The 21,379-nt window shown below is 41.2% G+C and overlaps 1 protein-coding gene across 6 annotated transcripts in view; it reads right to left on the bottom strand.

The window, feature by feature from the left end:
* PLPP1 (phospholipid phosphatase 1) overlaps positions 1-21,379 on the bottom strand; it is a 125,166-nt gene that overhangs the window by 60,768 nt on the left and 43,019 nt on the right. For all 6 annotated transcript variants that reach the window (XM_054032449.1, XM_054032448.1, XM_054032452.1 and 3 more), the window contains one exon: positions 15,749-16,029. In XM_054032449.1, coding sequence (XP_053888424.1) covers positions 15,749-16,029 — 281 coding nt within the window. The remainder of the gene's footprint in view (positions 1-15,748; positions 16,030-21,379) is intronic.

Here is a 21,379-nt window from a genome sequence, read left to right as displayed (position 1 = left end):
ATACCTTACAGCTGTATAGGATCCTTGGAGCCATTGACAGATAGCTTAAGCTACACTATGCCTACATTGAAATTGCTACAACGGCACAACGTCAGCGCTGAAGCTGAACCGCTGTAGCGCTTCAATGTAGACACTTACTACAGCAACAGGACAGGTTCTCCCATCGCAGTAGTTAATCCCTCTCCCCGAGAGGCGGTAGCTAGGTCAATGGAAGAATTATTCCATGGACTTAAGGCTGTCTACCCCAGGTGTTAGGTTGTCATAACTATGTAACTCAGGGGTATGGATTTTTGCACCCCAAGTGATGCTGCTGGGTCGACTTAACTTTTTAGTGTAGACCTGGCCCGAGAATAGCCTCTGGGATGCGCTAGGTTGCGCCAGGGAACCAACCTGACCTTCACCACCACTCCTGCACTATGCTCTCCACAGCGGAAGATCTTTGGCCCAGGTGCTCAAAAGGTATTTTAAGCAGATAACTCCCATTGAAATCAACGGGACATAGGCACCTAAATGCCTTGGAGGATCAAGGCCCTAGTGTCTACCTAGGCAACAACCTAGAGCATGGATTAGTCTAGTATGGCCTTTCTCCCTCCACACTGCCTAGCTTCATATTAAGACCAGAGCATTTAAACTGTTCTTAAACACATTCATTAGACACTTGACAAGGCCCCATACACACCCTGTTCATGATACATGGCATAAAGAAAGTATCAAATCAATACAGTAGCTAAAAGTCAAAGGAAGGATTCAGTGCAATTTCACCAAAGAGGAAGCAATGTGGGAGTTTGAATACATTTGAGATTTGCCTGCAGCGAATGGCCAGGAAAAATATTGAGGAGATATGTGCTAGTGCCTTTTTACACAGGTCAGATGGTCTAGCTGTTTCCACAGTGCAGATAATAAATGCTAACATTTTCCTTGAAGATTCGGAACAGAAGAGCAGAGTCCACCGTAGTAAAATGAAGTGCGCCAGCATCATCGTTTCTAGGGCTGGGAAAAAGACAGCCAACACCTAGATAATCTGGGGCGGGGGGGTGGAGGAGGGAGAGGGAATCAATTCTTGTACCCAAAACTATTTACGATCATGGGCTGCTTGGCTTGGTAGAGGAAGACTCACTGAGTCCCCAATTTTTGTGGTTTCACAACCACATTTGCCTCCCGCCCCCCCCCCCCTTTTTTTTTAAGCCACACACAAAAAGGTTCACCTCCTCCCCCTCTTTAGTATGGGAAAAGGCCACAAAAACAGAAGAGCAAATTGACTGTGCAGCCATAACAGGCAACAGAGAAATGGATTAAGTGAGAAGTAAAAATTTAAGAATTCCTGTAATTTTTAATTATAGTGTCATAGGAATCACCTGCATTAAGCATTCAGAGAAAAGTCTGATTTAAGTTACTGTTCCTTTAAATTCAAAGTGAGTCTATTCAGGACAGCTCAAGTAACGATACTGCACACTTTTGTAGAATAAACACTTACAATTCTTAGAAATGGTAACAGTACATTTAATAATGGCAATCTCAGTATACCTGACCTTTAAACAAAAAAAAACTTTAATGCAATGTTTGCAATGCCAAGTTTATAATACATAACATAAAATTGGCAGCACAAGTCCTATATTAAATTCTAAAAATATTATAACCTGCATATAGCACATGCTACAGAGTTACAGTGTAGTTTTAACTTCTATTCTAATACTCTTTTCAGATGAAAATAAAACTTTCTCCAACAAACCTAGATGTACTTTAAGCTTCTCTACCTTCTTGAAGAGGGCTTTTTACTTTGTTGTGAAATAAAGAAAAGGATGGTCTAAGCAGTTGGACTTCTTAGCCTGTTCTGAAATGAATCTACAAACTCTGTATTTAATCCAAATTTACCCCCTTCCTGGGGTTTAATTGAGTTACCAGCAACAAAAATACAAAGTATCACTTAACCAGTTCCTGAGGTTCCCTGGGTGAAACCTCTCTGCTGGGTTTAGGGTAACCAGATGTCCTGATTTTTTAGGGACAGTCCTGATTTTGGGGTCTTTTTCTGATATAGGCTACTATTACCCCCACCCCCTGTCCTGATTTTTCACACTTGCTGTTTGGTCACCCTAGCTGGGTTCCAGTTCTCTCTTCCTGGATGGCTATCCCCATCCAGCCTTATGTACAGAAGAAAAGAGCAACACACACTGCTACCAAAGTGAATCAGCAGGAGCCAATTAGCATCTCCTCAGAGGGCACCAACATTTGCTAACAGGGTACCTCAGAGGAACTCTGCTGCCATGTTGTAACCAGGATACACAGCTCAGGCAGTACTCACTCCAGGCAGAAACCTGAAACCTGACTCCAGGAAGAGTTTGTTTTTCCTATAAATGGGCATTATGAAGAGGTGCTTATGCATAGGGGTTTTTTTTGTTCTGTTTGGTTTTGTTTTAAATAAAAAACGGCCTCAAAAATCCAGTCTAGATCAATGAAATATGCACAATGACTTAGATTCAGAGTTAGATTCTGCTCGGTTATATAATCCCTGTTGTGTTTTGAATACAAGCTCAGATTCTGATCTCCGCTATACAATCTCATTATGTATATGAAAAATATAAACTCTTTCCATTGTGTTAATGTTTCATGTTGTTCGTTTATAAATAAAATTATAAATGAACTCTCAAGTTAGTGAAAAGAAAATATATTCAAAGGCACATTTAACCACTTAGTACAGCAGAGTACACACAGATGGGAGGTTTTATAAAGAAATTCTAGCAACTCTCCCTCCACTGCGCACCGGGAAAAGGGGAATAAAGACTCCCTCTCTCATAGCGCCTGCTGGTAAGCCTTGGCCCGCTTAAATTCTTCCTCATATCTGAGGGGGTAAGTAATCAGAACAGTGTGTGGACAACCAGGTGAGGGTCAGGGTGGCAAAAGGTACAATGGACTGGTGGGGGGCAGATAGAGTAGACAGTGAGTGTGTGAAGGGACAGCAAGTGGGTGTTAGGCGTGAGTGGTAAGAAATGGGGAATTATGTGCACTGGGGATGTCACAACCCTCCAGGTAATTCTTACATAGCTTGCAAAAAAGGTATTGAAACAACTCTTAGAAGGGCTAAGTGAAGGCAGGCAGGGCAGAGGACCAAGGGAGAAGGAGACCTCAGACAAAGGAAGGCAGAAGCAAGGGAGACTGAACTTGGAAGTGGACCCCCAGGGAAAAGTGCAGAGAGAGCGCCAAGGAGGCTGAGAGGATCAGGGACTGCCAGTCCCTTTCCACACCCCACTAGTTTGGGCACCATCATAAGAACATAGGAAAGGCCATACTAGCCCAGTATCCGGCCTCTCGACAGCCATCGGATGTTTCTGAGGGAATGAACAGAACATGGCAATTTCAAGTGATTTGTTCCATTATGCAGTCCCAACTTCTGGCAGCTAGAGCTTTAGGGACAACCAGGGCATGGGGTTGCATTCCTGACACATCATGACTAAGCCATTGATATCCTGCATGAACATATCTAATTTCTTTCTGAACCCAGTTATACTTTTGGCCTTCACAACATCCCCTGGCAACAACAAGTTTTACAGGTTGACTGTGTGTTGTGGGAAGAAGAACTTCCTTATGTTTGTTTTAAACATGCTGCTTATTAATTTCATTTGGTGACCCCTGGTTCTCGTGTTATGTGAAGGGCTAAACAACTCTTCCCTATTCACTTTCTCAGCACCATTCATGATTTTATAGACTTCTCAGATACTCCCCCTTAGTAGTCTCTTTTCTAAGCTGACTAGTCCCAGTCTTATTAATCTCTCCTCATATGGAAGCTGTTCCTTACCCCTAATCATTTTTGTTGTCCTTCTCTGTACTTTTTCTGCTTTTTTGAGATGGGGTGACCAGATCTGCACACAATACTCAAGATGTGGGCGTACCATTGATTTCTAAAGAGGCAATGACATTTTTGTCTTATCTATCCCTTTCCTAATGATTCCCAACATGGTTAGCTTTTTTGACTGGTGCTGCACACTGAGTGGATATTTTGAGTCTTCTAGTCCAGTTCGCTGCATTCAAGGGAGGACTAAGTATTATCCAGACCAGTGGTTTTCAAACTTATTTGAGCACCCCCGCCCTTTGTGCATCTGTAGTCATTTATGCCACCACCCAACTCAGAAAGCGGAAGGGAGAGCAGTGGCTGCTGGCTGGGCACCCACCTCTGAAGGCAGTGCAGTGCCTGCAGCAGCACAAAAGTAAGGGTGGCAAAGTGATACTTATCATCACTTTTCACAGCAGAATTAGTGCCCCATTGCCACCATTACTTCTGCAGTGCTGCTGCCACCTGGGCCTGACAGACAGATTCCCACTGCCTCCCAGTGAGGGATTTTTTTTTTTTTTTTTGCTGGGGGAGCCCAAGTGGCAGGGCTTCAACTGTCAGCCCCAGGACAGCGGGGCTCTGGCTATCTCCTTTATCCCAGCCTCCAAGGTGTGCCTGGCCCTTCTGCACGAGCCCCTGGCAGCCAGAGCTCTATAACAAACACACACACACACACACACCCCCGACTTACGCAATCGTTCCATTCTGGAAAGCCTTACACAACTCGAATTTTGCATAAGTCGGAAACGTATACCCAGACATTACGCAAAAATTTCCGCAACTCGAAAATCCTATTTCTGGCTTATGGAACTTTTTCGGTAAGTGCGAATTAGTGTAAATTGCGTCTTGTGTAACCTGGGGAGCGTCTGTAAATAAATACATAAAATAAAAAACACAGGCACAACTCGCACCTGTCTTGACACATTCCTGCACCTCCTCCCATAGTTTGAGAACCACTGATCTAAACCATCCCCAACAGGTGATCGTCAGGGTTGTTAAGCACTGGAATAAACTGCCTAGGGAAATTGTGGAATCTCCATTATTGGAGGTTTTTAAGAGCAGGTTAGACAGTTAGGAAGTTTTTCCTAATGTCCAATCTAAAGCGTCCTCCCCCCAATTTAATCCCATTGCTTCTTGTCCTATCCTCAGAGATTAAGGAGAACAATGTTTCACTCTCCTCCTTGTAACAACCTTTTATGCAATTTAAAACTGTTACGTCTCCCCTCAGACTTCTCTTCTCCAGACTAACAAGCCCAATTTTTTCAAATCTTCCCCCATAGGTCATGTTTTCTAGACCTTTAATAATTTTTGTAGCTGTTCTCTGGACTCTCTCTAATTTGTCCACATCTTTCCTGAAATATGGAGCCCAGAACTGGACACAATATTCAAGTTGATGCCTAATCAGCGCAGACTAGAGCAGAAGAATTACTTGTCGTCTTACTTACAATACTCCTGCTAATACATCCCAGAAGGATGTTAGCTCATTTTGTAACAGTGTTACACTATTGACTCACATTTAGCTTGTGATCCACTATGACCCCCAGATCCCACTGTATGTCTTCCTAGGTAGTCATTTCCCATTTTGTATATGTGCAACTGAATGTTCCTTCTTAAGTGGAGTACTTTGCATTTGTCCTTATTGAATTTCATCTTATTTACTTCAGACAATTTCTCCAGTTTGTCCAGACTACTTTGAATTTTAATTCTATTCTCCAAAGCACTTTCAACTCCTTCCAGCTTGGTATCATCCACAAACTTTATAAATGTACTTTCTATGCCATTATCTAAATCAAAATATCATTATGATATTTTCTTTCCTAATGGTTCCCAACATAGTTTGCTTTCTTGACTGCGGCTGTACATTGAGCCAATGTTTTCAAAGAACTATCCACGATGACGCCAAGATTTCTTTCTTGAGTGATAACAGCTATTTAGACCCCATCATTTTAAGTGTATAGTTAGCATTGTTTTCCCAGCATGTATTACTTTGCACTTAATTGAATTTCGTCTGCCATTTAGTTGTTCCATCACCCAGTTTTGTGAGATCCCTTTGTAACGCTTCATAGTCAGCTTTGGACTTAACTATCTTGAGTTTTATATCATCTGAAAACTTTGCCACTTCACTGATTACCCCCTTTTCCAAATCATTTATGAACAAGCTGAAAAGCACAGGTCCCAGTACAGATCCTTGGGGGACCCCGCTATTTACCTCAGTCCACTCAGAGTGGCCCATTTATTCCTACCCTGTGTTTCCTATCTTTTAATCAGTTACTGATCCAAGAGAAGACCATCCCTCTAATCCCGTGACTGCTTACTCAGTTTAAGAACCTTTGGTAAGAGGCCTTGTCAAAGGTTTTCTGAAAGTCCAAGTATGCTATATCAATTAGATCACCCTTGTCCACATGCCTGCTGACTTCCTCAAAGAATTCTAATAGATTTGTAAAGGGAAATGATGCCTCACCAAAGGGATGTTGACTATTCCCCAATATGTCATGTTCATTTATGTGTTTGACAATTCTATTCTTTACTATAGTTGCAACCAATCTGCCCTGTACTGAAGTTAGGCTCACAAGCTTATAGTTGCCAGGATCACCTCTGGAGACTTTTTTAAAATTGGTGTTATTTTACTAGGGCCCTACCAAATTCACAGTCCAGTCCATTCTGGTCAATTTCACGGTCATAGGCTTTTTAAAATAGTAAATTTCATGATTTCAGCTAATAAAATCTGAAATTTCAGGGTGTTGTAATTGTAGGGGTCCTGACCCAAAAAAGAATGGGGGGGGGAAGGAGTGTTGCAAGATTATTGTAACGGGGTGGAAGGGGGTTTGTGGTAATACTACCCTTACTTCTGCGTTGCTGCAGGCAGCGGCACTGCCTTCAGAGCTGTGCAGTTGCAGAGCAGCGGCTGGACCAGCAGTCCAGCTCTGAAGGCATATGAAATGTGGTATCCTGCAATAGATTCCCCCCAACAGAGATGCAGTCAATTTGCATAACATTGCTTCTTTGCATACTCATCCCATCCCATTGCAAAAAATCTATGATCCATTACCAAGGCTCAATCTGCCTCGATCTGTGCTCATCCATGTAGACACAGTGTTTGTTATGAGCTGGATTCACTCCTTAACTGAACGTTTCTTTTGGTTAATGCTTTATCTTTAACTAGGACAGTCAAAATAAGCAAAACAGCATCTCAAAAACAAACAAACAAACAGTCTCTATATCAAGCAAACTACAATTATAACATTTTTGTATACAGAACAACTACCCAAAAGACAAATTTCCTCGCTCTAGTTTAGTTTACAAAAAGGTGGCTTTTCTATCTTTAGGAAAATGACTGCAGTTTGCTTCCAAGCTTCTCCTTATTTTACTCAGAGGTATGTAGTTTCCTTTCTTTTGCTAAAATGAAGTTGGTTTAAAATTAGTTGCACATTTTTATATATAGTTTTCTAGTAAGTGTTGAGATGAGAAAGTTCAAGTAGCAACAGGGCTTTTCAGAGGATTTCTTTTTAAATTAAAAACGGCTACAAAAAATTATCAAGGTAATTTTGAATTCTAAACTGGAAGATTGGTCTGAAATCAAGACGAAATTCAGTAAAGACAAGTGAAAAGCACTACACTTGGGAAGGAAAAAAAATACACAAACACAAAATGGGGAATAACTGACTAGGCACTTGTATTGCAGAAAAGGATCTGGGTGTTGCAGTAGATCACAAATTGAACATGAGCCAACAATGTGGTACAACTGTGAAAAGGGCTAATATTCTGGGACGTAATAACAGAAGTGTCATATGTAAGACACAGGAGGTAACTGAGCCTCTCTACTCATCACTGGTGAGATCTCAGAGAGTTTTGGGTACCACCCTAAAGAAAGACGTGGACAAGTTGTAGAAAGTCCAGAGGAGCAACAAAAATGATTAGGAGATAGAAAACCTGACCTATGAGGAAAGGTTAAAAAAATTGGCATATTTAGTCTTGAGAAAAGATGACTGAGTTAAGGACTATTATAAAGAGGACAGTGATCATTTGTTCTTCATGTCCACTGAAGGTAGGACAAGATGCAATGGGCTTAATCTTCAGTAAGAGATTTAGGTTAGATATTTGGGGGCTGGGGGAGACACACCTAACTATAATGATAGTTCGCTCTGGAATAAGTTACCAAGTGAGGTTGTGGAACCCCCATCATGAAGAACCCCCATTAAGAACTGGTTAGGCAAAACACCTGTCAGGGATGATTTAGGTATGCCTGGTCCTGCCTCAGTACCAAGGGGTAGAGAGGGGGAAGGGAAGGGAGACTGACTATATGAATTCTCAAGGTTCCTTCCAGTCCTTCATTTCTATGATAATTCAGTTTAAACAAACAAACAAAAAAACCCAAGAACACCCCACCTCTAAACCCCCCAAAAATAAATCAAAGTGACCTAGGGGGAAAAAAGTCCCCGCCGCCATGTAATATTTCAATCTGATTAAGAGTTGGCTTTTAACATCAGGTACACTATAAAGTCACCATTTATTAATAAAAACAAATCAGGACTGGAAGGACCTTGAGAGTCAACTAGTCTGGTCTCCTACAGTCATGGCAGGACTATGATGTACTGTTCCTATACTGCCTTTCATCCTCACACAGCTTTACCAGAGAGATTGATTAACTTTTGCACGTAGCTTTCTGAAATACCAAAAATCTGTCTAAAGAGGGCGGCCCTATAGTAAGTTACTGCAAACAAAGGAATGCAGTGAGTCAAAATGGTAGAAGTCCTATCAAGCGTGCAGGCTGAATATTTTCATAAGCACCTAAGGGAATTAAGAGCACAAGTTCCATTGGGCGGGAGGGGAAGAATAATCAATGGGACTTGTGCTCTTAACGCTTTTAAGCACTTTTGAAAATCCCACCCACTGTTGGTAAACCTATGCAAAGTCCCTCAGCCTCTAGCTTTCCAGTGCCCTATTTGGTGTTAGCACTGACAGCACAAATGCACTGAAGAAGTGGTCAGGAGGAGGCTGGAGATTTTGGCAGCTGGATAGGGGGCAGCTGGATCTCTCAGTAAGCTACTGTGCATCTGAGGCCATTTTGGGGTAAGCACATTTGAGCAGAAATATCTATCTAGTCATTAGGAGTGGAATGGCTGCATGTTGACATTAAGTTGTCATCTTTGGTTTTAGAAGCTAAAAACACTTTACAAAGCTGAATAAACTGGCTCACATCTCCCAGAGCTATCGTTTTAGGTTGGCTGCAGCAGATTCCAGACAACATCGTTGCATGGGTTTATGTTCAGTTTGTTTGAATATTATCTCAGATACCATAAAGGCTAGAAACGATGTTTTTTTTTTTTAAATGACAGTTTAGATTCTGGAGCACAATTAGAGGAAGTAATAGTAAGAGGAAGATTTTGTGGCAAAATCCCTGTCCTCTAAGTCACACAATATAAGGATCCCTGCTATAAAATGGATGGACTGACTAGGCTGCCACTTAATTTTTTTGAGGCCTATATGGAATAGGATTAAGCTACATTCAAGAACTCCTTGAACCATGTCTTAGTGGTCACCCGAGTACGGATCCTCACCCACCTTCTAATAATCTCAGTTATGGCTTGTCAAACAGTGGCACATTCTCCTCCACTGCAATACGCCCTGTCAGCCACTTCTCTCCACTTTTAAACATTTTTGGAAAAGATCAGCAGTTGCTTATTTGTTACCATGTCCTCCAAATCCTTTTCACCTTTTTATATTTGCATTGGCCAAGTTTTTAAACCAGTATTTATTTTGTCTTATGTTATCCCTTTACACTGCTTCCTCAGCAGGAGGGGCAAGGAGGTCCTTTATAATGTAAAGTTACATTATTTCAGACCCACTAGCTTTGACTGGATACATTTAGAAACTGGCAGGCAGTGTGAAATTCGCACAGTCCTATAACAGCCTTGTGGCAGATTCACAAATGCAGGGTGCCCACACTCCAAGTAGAATCCAGCCCTACGAGTACTTCTGCTGGCTATGAGGGACTTTTCTGATGGCAGAGAGGTTCCTACAATAACCCTCACATTTCTGCCAGTATCAGTAGAGAGGCCGGGGGCAATCCCAGCCCACACAACTGATCCCTGGCCAGGATTTCATCTGCATTTAAAGCAGTCCAATTTACACTAGTGCCTCTAACATGCATCTAAGGACCAGCAGTGAACGTGGCAGCCCCAAGTTCAGGAGGAGGAGGGAGTGGGGAGCACAAACGTGAGATTTACAGCAACCTTGTACCCCTCCCATCAGAGTGCTCCTTAACCAAAGCAGAGAACAAGGCCTTATGTATTTCTGAAGATTGAGACCATAAAATCACTCATCATAAATATGGAAAAGAAATAGCAGCCGGGAATCCAAGACAGGGCTGAGCAGAACCTGGCAAGACACCATGGATAAAATCCTGACCCAACTTGAGTTCCATGGGAATTTCGCTGCTGATTTTGAGGTTGCACAGAGCAGAACAAAAGCTATAAATGATCACTCCATTATGATGAAACCATCTACTTATTTTTGGTGTAAAATGTTAATAACTAAGAAAATTACAGTCCAAAGAGCTTCCACCCTTATTTCCTTATTCTTTTCAGTACAGTATATACACACACATACAAGCATGAAGACAAGGGTGTGCATACGCACACATGTATAATTTGTGTATGTTGTGAAAAGTTTGCACATTAGACACTTTTCAGTCAAAGACTTATTTTTTTTAAAAAAACCACAGCATTTTGTAACTAAAAGGGGACTAAGTACAACATCCTGTTTTACTAGTTCTATTTATTGAATCTGCCAGAACTGTAAAATGCTAAAAAAGGAATACGATTCTTCTACTTTAAAAAAAAAAAAAAAAAAAGTAGAGCTACAGAACTCAGTTTTCTATGCAAGAGAAACAATATTGTTTTAAATATGTTAAAAATACACATACACTTTGTAAAGATTCCATTGGATAAGTCTGTATTATTAGACTTGTATACTGTATTAGCTTCCTGGGAAGGTTTGCATTCAAATGGAGTTTTAGAACAAACAGATGTTTAAGCCAAAAAGGAGATGTGGGACTCCATGTGGTTTTAAAGACTTTTAAACTTTTAACTCTAGACACCTGTAAGTATGGACAAGATTTCAACATGCAGTTACATCTTTTTTCAGTCCTGGAAATCCAATGCCAGTGAAAGGACGTTCAGACTATGATAAATGGGTTTTTGTCTACAAAGATTATTCTCTCCTTCTCCCCCCAAACAGAAATTATATATTTTACAGTACTTCTAACCCCACTGGGCCCTTATGCCTAATAAAATATGGCAAAAGAGTATGAAAATAGAATAAAATAGCAGCAGTTATGGAAAACTTCCCATAGCAATGCGGTCTTTAAAGCTCCACTTAACAATGAGCACTGTTAGATCAATAGTATGAGGTAACAAGGCAGATGCAATAGGTTGTATCCACGTCCTACATCTAATGTCCTCAAACAGCTAGAGGTTCAAAAGATAACTATCTTGGATTCTGATATTATGTATGTTTATGACAGTCACTAAGACTTAGTACCTGGAATACTGAATGAATTACATTGTTAAACTTTTAACCTTCTCCATTTCCCATTATCTTTCAACAAGCTACTTATGAATACTTTGAAATGGAAAATGCTTAGAAGGAGTGTCTCACTAAGTATATACATCAGGTGTATTTTATAGCCAGAGTATATTTCAGGCTCCATAAGAGAACAGATTTTTCAGTTCAGCTGTCTGAAGTATCTGGCCTTTGCGCGCACCAAGGCTTTCAGGTCCCACCCACACCATGACCACAAACTTCACAAGCACAGACAGCCCCAAGACTTGGTATTTCAGTCACTCACTTAGCTAGATCATACAGCAGCAAATTTCTACAGAGCCTAGGTTAATTCACATGGCTATGTTTGTGTGTCTAATCACCACAGAGGTGAGTGCAAGTCAGGCTTTTATAAGTCTTAGGCCTGGTCTACATTTGTGTAGACACAAGTAGGTCAATGGAAGAATTCTTCTGTCAATCTAGCTACCATTGCTGGAGAGGTGGATTAACTACATGGATGGAAGCATCTTCACTATGGTGTTACGGTGGCACACCTGCAGCGCCATAACTGAGCTGCTGTTGCGTAGACATATGCTTTAGTGACTTGTTAGGATCTGATTTTTAAGGTTATTGGCCCCCACAAATGCCTATACCTAGGTCCATGACTGACCATTTGTGCATGAACTGCAACAACACTGGTGCACATATGCCTGCAGGCCAACAGTTCCATTGTTTAAAATGGAGAGTTTATAAATTCATTAAAAAACTATGTAGGAAGCAGACTGTAGTTTTAGAATTAAGTAATTCAGTAGCAACCATGATTCAACAAGGGGAGCCCAAACCTGCCTGCTCCCCCATGCCACTGGCATACACCTTCTTGTGTATGTGCAAACGTATAGTTGACTTAAGATTTGGCCTTGTATCTCATTATGAGGTATCAGGGTGAGGCTAAGTAGGGTTCCCAGGACCTGGGTTAATGGAGAAAATACCTGCAGTTACACGGATATCTTGTACTGGATGGGAGAAACACACACACACACACACACCTGAAAATAGCTTTTAAGGATTCATAATGACACGGCTCCTGAGAAAGTGGGGATGGAATGATGAGGTAAGCCAAGATTCCTGAATGCTAGCCACAGGCTACAAATATTTCAAGATCAAAATCTTTAGATATTTAACAGATTCTTTTATTTTTCCACACTAATCTATTGTAGGTACTTTTACACCCCCCAGTACCATAGTATCTGAGCTCTTCAAACTTTAATGTATTTATCCTCACAATACTCCTATGAGGTAAGGAAGTGCTATTTCCCCCAATCTGTAAAATAGGGATACCGAGGCACAGAGACACCAAGTTCAGAGGAAATGAAATCCATGGCAGAACAGGGACTTGAATCCAGGTTTCCTAAATCCTAGGCTAGTGCCATAACCACTAGACCATCCACCCAACTCCAAGACACACAGAATACAGATTATATGGGCTTTTATGCGCTACAATCAACTCAGCTAATTCTGCATCTCCCCCTTCTCTCCCCCATGAAGATGTCAATCTAAGACAATTTGAGAAGAGTGAAGAGAGAAACAAACCGCCCCACTCAAGTGCGATTTCTCAAAGGAGAGGTCAGTGTCAGCCACTGTCTGAGCAAACCCCACTGAAGTAGTCAATGGAGTGATACCAAAGCTGCATTTAGACCCTGGTCTGTGCTGAATGCAACTAAACCCTTAGTACATTCTCCTTCAATAGGCGGAGTCTGTGCAGCTTCTCCTCACCCCCCCCCCCACTTGGAAAGACACCAGAGTTTTAAGTCTAAGTTTCAAACACAACCCATCTGTTTTTCTGTATAGATGTATAATACCAAAAGTAAGTGCCCCATGTAACAAATCTTATTTTGAGCAACAATGGTCAAATGTTACCACTATAGACAAAAATAGGTCAAGTTGAGGAAAGTCATATGAAGGACAAAACTGGTCTACAGAAAAAGTGAGCTTGCAGAGCCTACACATTACATATATATCACTTACTTTCCCTTGTTTGATATGAACCTGAGAGACTTAGTTTTTGGCTGTTGCAATTTTTTAGTTTTGTATTTAACTAAAGCAAAGCTGACATGATACCATACTGCCGAGATCTTGCTTCTGCTCTTATTTAACCTCAAGACGCTTCTATTCCTCCGTTTTATTGTCCTTTGTAACAAAGTTAAACAAATACACATACTCAAAAACTACTCTTGGGCAGAAGAAAAAGGCAATTCCTTTTAAATTATTCCTGCTGTTTAAGCTACTTCTACTGTAAGTCAGGGTTCTTTGGAAAAGTTGTTTAGTCCGTGTTCCTGGAAAAGACGCCAATGCCTTATAAAAAGTTTCAAAGACAAAGATTTTAATGAAAATGGATTTTGGTGCCTTTTCCCTGCCTGAAGTAGGCAGTCATGGAGGAAGTACTTGATGACCAACACACACACACAAAAATAGACTTACCTTTCTGGAAGGAGATACTGGGATGATCATTTAAGAATGGGTATTCTGACTAAACACAGCTACCCACAAGAGAGAAGCCTGCCCAAGAATTGTGGTCTGAATGAACTCGAGCTAACTAAACAAAGATTGATTGATTATATTGTGGCCAAAGACAATCAGGAAAAAAAAAAAAAAAACAGCCCTGAATATAAAGCAAAAAAGTCATCTACTCTACAACTCACTCAACAGAGTAAGCTGCGGTTTACTTATGGAGTATGTATTTAATGAAGTGCTGTTCATACTATTATAAATTTTGTTTGTGATAGACAAAAACAATTTTCCAAGTCAGGGACCAAGTACTATTGTCTAATGTACGTACAGCTTCCAGGGACTTTAATGGATGTTGTGCATGTGTCAAAGGGCAGAACCTGGTCCCAAATGTATTCAAGTCACTACACTTTTCCCCGGTTATAAGGGGACCCTATGGGTATTATAAGAGCTCTGAAGGGGACTGCGATTTTGGGAAAGCTGGCTAATGCAGAAGTGGAATGATGGAACTAAAGAGATGTAGAAGTTCTTCAATCTGAAGAAATTCTCCCTATTAAACAACTTTCCAGTTTTTTTGTTTGTTTGATTTTTAAAAAGCGAAGTCAGTTGGTGAAGTTCCCTAACTGCAAGCATTCCAAGTATATAGAACAAAAAGAACTTGCTGGGAGTTTGAACCATTTTAATACTAGGATTGTTTATTCTGAAAAATACTTCAAACTAAATCTAAAATTTCAACACTTAACATTATTGGCTATGTTTGAGGACATTCCTGACATCTGTCTGAGATTACAGGACACAGGGGAGGAGGGGGAACAAGTACAGGTCACTTTTGAAGCAGGTCACAGCACATCTGTTTCTATTAATTTGTTTCCCTTTTTGCCTTAGTTTCACTGGATATTAAATGTTTGTTAAAAATAGTTATTTGGGCTTGATAATGGACAAAATGCACAACACTATCCTCTTGCCTGTTGCATATTTTAGACAGAGACATCTGTTTTTGATTAACTTATTCTTCTATTTTAAATATGAATAAATTTTTCTCCCTTCCTTAAAGTCGCCCCAGAAAAGCTTGAGAAGGCAGCTTTCAGACTTAGTTATTCATTCAGGAAGAATATACAGTGGTTTCCTTTCCAAGTGGATCTTATTTGACTGCCCCCAAAACTACCAATTTAAAGGGCTGGTGCACATTTCTGGTCACGCAAAATTGATGAAGGAAACAACTGAAAACAGTGGTTTGTGTATAAGCTGAAGTCCTGTTCCCATAGCAGGGGTCGGCAACCTATGGCACACGTGCCAAAGGCAGCATGCAAGCTGATTTACAGTGGCACGCTGCTGCCAGCCTGGGGTCCCAGCCGCCGGCCCTGCTCAGCCGCTGCCAGCCTGGCACCAGGCTGAGCAGGGCTGGCGGCCAGGACCCCAGGCTGGCAGGAGCTGGCGGACGGAACTCCAGACCGGCAGCGGGCTGAGTGGCTCAGCCTGCTGCCAGCCTGGGGTCCAGGCCCCACTCAGCCCGCTGCCAGTCTGGAGTTCCATCTGTGGCCCCTGAAAATGTAAAATGTATTACTGGCATGCAAAACCTTAAATTACAGCGAATAAATGAAGACTTGGCACACCACTTCTGAAAGGCTGCCGACCCCGTCCTATAGCTTATAAAGAATAAATTTGTGGGTTTAGGGGAAAGAGGAGGAGAGATAAAAAAGAAGAGTGCCTGAGCATGTGCTTTGAGGTTCACTGTATGTCTATTAAATCACTAAATCCATTCTAATGGACTCATGGAGCATGTAATAGGAGAAATCAATCCATCGAACACTCATTGTCTCCAGGGGTTTACAATACAAGATAATATCCTTCAAGACCAAAGTACATTAGCTTACTCACCTTCCCTCATTAACTTGTACTTTGTCTCCTTGACATGGGAAGTTTTCAATGTAACCTAGACTGCAGTTGACTCGTGTCCAATCTGGTTGGCATATAGCCAGGAAGTGGGGTCGCAGTCTACCTATGGAGTACTTGGCAATGTCCGTCAGGGATTGGCTAGCCGCCGCACCAAAAATGAAGGTCCCAATGGCTTTGTAAATAGTGGCTATGTAGTTATTTCTGACAAACGAATTCGAGTGCAAACAGTTATAATAGACAGACAGGCCTTCTCCTACGATTATCTGAAAAACAGAGATAAAGACAAGTTAAATAGAGAAACACACCTATGTCTCCTTAGAGATGGAAAAAAAAAATCAGTTGTCATAAGTCTCAACTACATCAATATTTGTGTAATTTCCTGTTTTAAATCTTGTACAATTGTTAAGCTGGGGGAAGCAACAAAGATTTTCTGGGAGTCACTCAGAAGTATAAATTCCAATGGCTGAGCCAACAGAATTTTAAACAGCTTTCATGTAAACAGGATAGTTTGTTCTCATTCTCTGCCTTATATTCAGTTGTAATTGTGATAGTTTTAATAGAAACACTGGAAACTTGAGTCATTTTCTCTGAGAAAAAAAAAAAAAAAAACCCACCTTTCCCACACTACTTCACACTCAATTTGATGAGTAGCCCCGTCCCAAGAGACATTTAATTTTAAGTAAACTTTCCGTTCATTCTTAGCCTTCTTCTGAATAGAATTTCAGCTGTGCCAGAAGCATGGTTTTCAGAAATCACAACCTTAACTGAAAAGGCTGAATACTGGTGCCAGAGGTGCTAAAGGCCAATTCTGTAAAATGGGAACCTCCTATTTCTCAGTTAAACAGAATCTTTAAAGACCGGTTTCCTCTAGGAAGCTAAGTCTTAAGAAAAATAATTGAGGATAATGCTTTGTGCGTCTGAATTTTTTCTATTTTTGGCATCGTAGCGATAGAACAAAGATTATTTTCGTGTGTGTTCATAAAACCAAGAGGTTTTCAGTGTTTTCTCCCTTCACTTCAGTCTCTTGTGGGAAATGGGTAAAAAAGTAATTTTGTTATAAATATAAAACTATTTAATCCAATGTCATTATATACACAGTTTCTGGGGAGAAAGAAGCAGAAACGTTGGATTTGAATCATCAGTCATTTACTGAAGAAAACAATCCCATGAACAAAAGAGACCCATCCCACTAAGGCAACTAACGTAATGGGAAGGTCTTTTCCCTTCCAGGCACATATGGAAAAGCTGTTTAGAAATGACTGAAAATAGTTTGAATGACGCTAATTAACAAAACACAGTATTGTTCTACTTCTGAAGACATACTTTTAAGGATTCAGAAAAGCAGGTCTTAATTCTCTAGACCTGTGCAACATAACTGTAAAATGCTGCCACTCTGATTTACACTTACTTTTTTACAGATGTAAGTAGCTACAAGCTGTAAGGCAATGGGATCATCAACCATGTATACAGGACTGACAATTTTTACACTTGGCATCAGAGCAAAATGTAAGTTAGGCTTTGTCAACACTGGAACCTGAACGACAAAACTTCTTGTTGTTCAGGTGTGTGAAACCCCACTCCCCTACCCCCCCAAACAATAAAAATTTTTGCCAACGAAAAGCGCTAGTGTGAACAGCGCTTTGTCAGCAGGAGAGCTCTCCCCTGCTGACAAACAGTGGCTACACTGCGTGCCTTTTAGCAGTGCGGCTGTAGCAGCACAGCTGTAGCTGCACAGTTGTGTCAACATACACTTAGTGAACTCGCTGAATGCAAAATGTTACTTTTAGCACAACTAAAAAGTTAGCAACCTCTTTCCTACAATCTATCCGGTAGGACAGGTGCTATCCACTGCTGTGGAACAAGATAGTCGTCAGCCTGGGGGATAGATAGGTGGGGAAGAAGGAGTCTGTATCAATCTTGCTGCAGTGCACAGTCACATGCCACCCTCACCTACACCACCAAATCAAAACACAGACCCCTGGGTGGAAGATATTCAGTAAGATGTAAGTGGACTTAGTCTTGTGGCTCACATTACTCTACCCATAATTTTAAAAATTCTTTATAAGCAGGTTGTTCAGTTGCAAGACTGTTCTCTGTGTAAAAGGTACTAAGCCATACCTGTCTCTTCCCTCACATTTTACCACCTGTGAATTGTAGCCCCAATATTTCAGAAGCCAATTACATTACTATTGTAGTAGTATCACCCTTTAAAAGAAAATATATTTAAAATTGCTATAATACAAGTAAAGCATTATTGCAAATCCCAGACTTGATGTCTTGCTGTCTGGTTGTCCTGGGCTGGAAATGCTAGGCAGCATTTCCCTAAACAGGCCCCACTTCAGCAATGTACTTAAGCAAGTGTCTAACTTCAGAAATGGGACTACTCCTATGCTAGAAGTTAGGCACGTACTTGAGAACCCGACTGATTCTGGGACCCAGTAAAGAAAGGCCTAGTAGTGCTGTTTAGGGGACTGATCCAAATGACCACTGAAGTCAATTGGGAACCTCTCCATTGACTCAAATGGGTGCTGGATCAGACCCTCAGAGATCCCATCTTCATCTGGAAGGATGGTGACTGACTGGGGGCCTTTGTGTGAAAGTATGTGAGCATGGGGCACAGAGGGCGGGAAGTACAGGGTGTATTACATACCAGCACACAAAGGCACTCCAGTTATAGGTTTATAACCCCCTTTTATTTAAGTTAGGATAACACACACACACACACAAGACTTTAATATTAAAGATGAAGGTTGTATTTAATGAAAGCTGTATTCATTTTGTTTTGTGCTAGCAGCTCAAATTCTGTTCCCTGTACCACTAAAAGACATTAAAATCAAAGGAGTTACTTCGATTTACACCAGCAAAACAGAGGTCAGGGTTTTGAAAGCTCTTAGTGAAAAGTTTCTCCTCAGTCAAAAGTTGCATATGAAAAAAAAAAAAATTAATTACAATTAGCAGTTCTTGAACAGCCGGTGGCAGTGGCTTCCAAGAAGTGACTATTTGTGAAAGCAAGTAAAGGTGATCTTATTGTGGACACTGGCTGTGATTCTGATCTCATCCTGCTGAGAACTAGAACCCCACTGAAGTCAATGGGGCTATGTCAGTGTAAAGAGAAATCAGAGCAGGGCCCTGGACCCACTTTCCTCCTTTAGTAAATGGTGTACACAGTCTGAGCAGAAATTAACAGAACCAGAAAAAAAACCAAGACACCATCATTTGTTTTTAACATTAGTGCTTCCTCCTGCTAAGCCTGCTTTTAAAAAAATCTGGTGGGAAGTCTGTTCACCCCCTTATAAGATGGCTGCTGACATCACCAGAAAGCAGATCAGAAAAAACCTGCTGCTTTACAAGTTTGCCAGTTTACTATTAGCATAGAGTTTTCCTAGTTATTTGAAAAGGAGGAGTTATGAGCACTTCATTTTCAGAAATGTTGACGTTTTATCTGTGACCAGAAGTCCTCCTCATCAACTGGCTTATCTCCACCCCCCCCCCCCCCCAAAAAAAAACCCTCCCACAAACGCACATGCTTAAAGTTAAGCGTGGAGTGGTCCCATACTCAAAAGGTCTGCTCCTAGAGCAGCAGGAAAGATCCAGGGGATAAGGTGCTGGACTGGGACATGGCAGCCCTGGCTACTAGTACCAGCTCTGACACTTTGGAGATCTTTATATTACAAAAAAAAGTGTGCTGGGGCAACTACAAGTAACGTTTTATACAGGAATCTGGGTGAACTCTATGGCCTGTGTTATGTACGCTATAAAACTTAGGGGATGGCTACACTTGCAGATGTAGAGCACTGTGAGTTAAACCCACCTTCGTAGAGCACAGTAGGGAAAGCGCTGCAGTATGTCCATACTGACAGCTTCAAGCGCACTGGCATGGCCCCATTTGCAACACTTGCAGCAGCATTGGGAGCACTGCATTATGGGCAGCTATCCCAGCATGCAAGTGACTGCAATGTGCTTTTCAAATTGGGGGGAAGGGATGGAGTGTGTTGTGTGTATGTGGGGGGGGAAGTGGGTTTTTGGGGTGCTGAGAGTGTGTCAGCATGCTGTCTTGTAAGTTCAGGACCCTCTCCTCCCAGCCTCTCTCTTTCACTCATTCAAAGCAAACAGTAAATGTTTGCTTTTTCGTGGAGCTGATAAGCAGCCGGCTTCTCCCAAAGGGAGCTTTAAAAGGGCATTTCCGCATTCCTGCGGCCGATTTCACAACAATGACAAGAGTGGCCACTTGACTTAAGGGGATTATGGGAAGTTTCCAGAGGCTGATCACAGCACAGTAATGCAACACCTCGTTCACACTGGCGCCATGGCGCTCCAGCGCGGGCGCAGCAAACGTTATTCTACTCGCCGAGATGCAGTACCAGCAGAGTCAGACCATTCTACGTGCCTTGCCAGTGTGGACGGGGAGTGAGCTAGGGCGCCCCGGGCTGCTTTATCGCGCTGTAACTCGCAAGTGTAGCAAAGGCCTAAATGATCATAATGGGTCCCTTTTGCCTTTAAAAATTTATCAACCCCCAAAAAAGTGTGTTTCACAATTCTAAGCTTTATATTTATCTGTAACCTTTCAGATTTTAACTTAGAGCACCTCAGATATAGGCAGTTTTTAATTTAAGCATTTCAAGAACACACTTGTGCTTTACAGAGGAACAAAAAGACTAGGGCTGTCGATCAGTTAACTCACAAGATTAACTAAAAAAATTAATCGCGATTAATCACAGTTAAACAATAGAATACCAACTGAAAATTATTAAATTTTTTTGGATGTTTTTCTACATTTTCAAATATATTGATTTCTATTACAACACAGAATACAAAGTGTACAGTGCTCACTTTATATTATTTTTATTACAAATATTTGCACTGTAAAAATGATAAAAAAAATAGTATTTTTCAATTCACCTCATACAAGTTCTGTAGTGTAATCTCTATCGTGAAAGCGTAACTTAGAAATGTAGATTTTTTTTTTTGGTTACAAACTGCACTCAAAAACAAAATGTAAAACTTTAGAGCCTACAAGTCCATTCAGTCCTACTTCTTGTTCAGCCAATTGCTACGGCCTTGTCTACACTGCCACTTTACAGTGCTGCAACTTTCTTGTGCAGGGGTGTGAAAAAACACCCCAAGTGCTGAAAGTTTCAGCGGTGTAAAGTGGCAGTATAGACAGCGCTGGGAGCCACTCCCCCTCGTAGGGGTGGGTTTTTTACAGCGCTGGGAGACCTTTGTCCCAGCCCTGGTGCCGCGACTATACAGCCACGTTAAAGTTGGACAAAAACATTTAAGCGAGTTCCACAATCCTTGCTTTAAAACTGTTAAAGTCTTGAACTGCTTCTAGAGCAGGCAGCATTAACTATAACCAAGGTTATAACTATTGATGCTGACGGTAGTCTTTTGCACCAAGCCAAATTTTATCCTTGATGTAAACAAAATACCCAATGTAATAGTACTTGAAGAACCCACTCTTATTCACCCATCCTGCTTATTTGGTGTAAATTAAGTTATACATATTCTACAAGCTACTGTTTGCAATCAATTCTGACTGGTAGCCACTGTGTTCTACTCCTCAGAAGTCAGAATTTACAGCTTTGTTTCTCTATATGGAATTATCAGACCATT

The sequence above is a fragment of the Malaclemys terrapin genome, chromosome 6 (assembly GCF_027887155.1).
Source record: "Malaclemys terrapin pileata isolate rMalTer1 chromosome 6, rMalTer1.hap1, whole genome shotgun sequence".
Classification (NCBI taxonomy): domain Eukaryota; kingdom Metazoa; phylum Chordata; order Testudines; family Emydidae; genus Malaclemys; species Malaclemys terrapin.
This window is presented reverse-complemented; position numbering and strand designations above follow the sequence as displayed.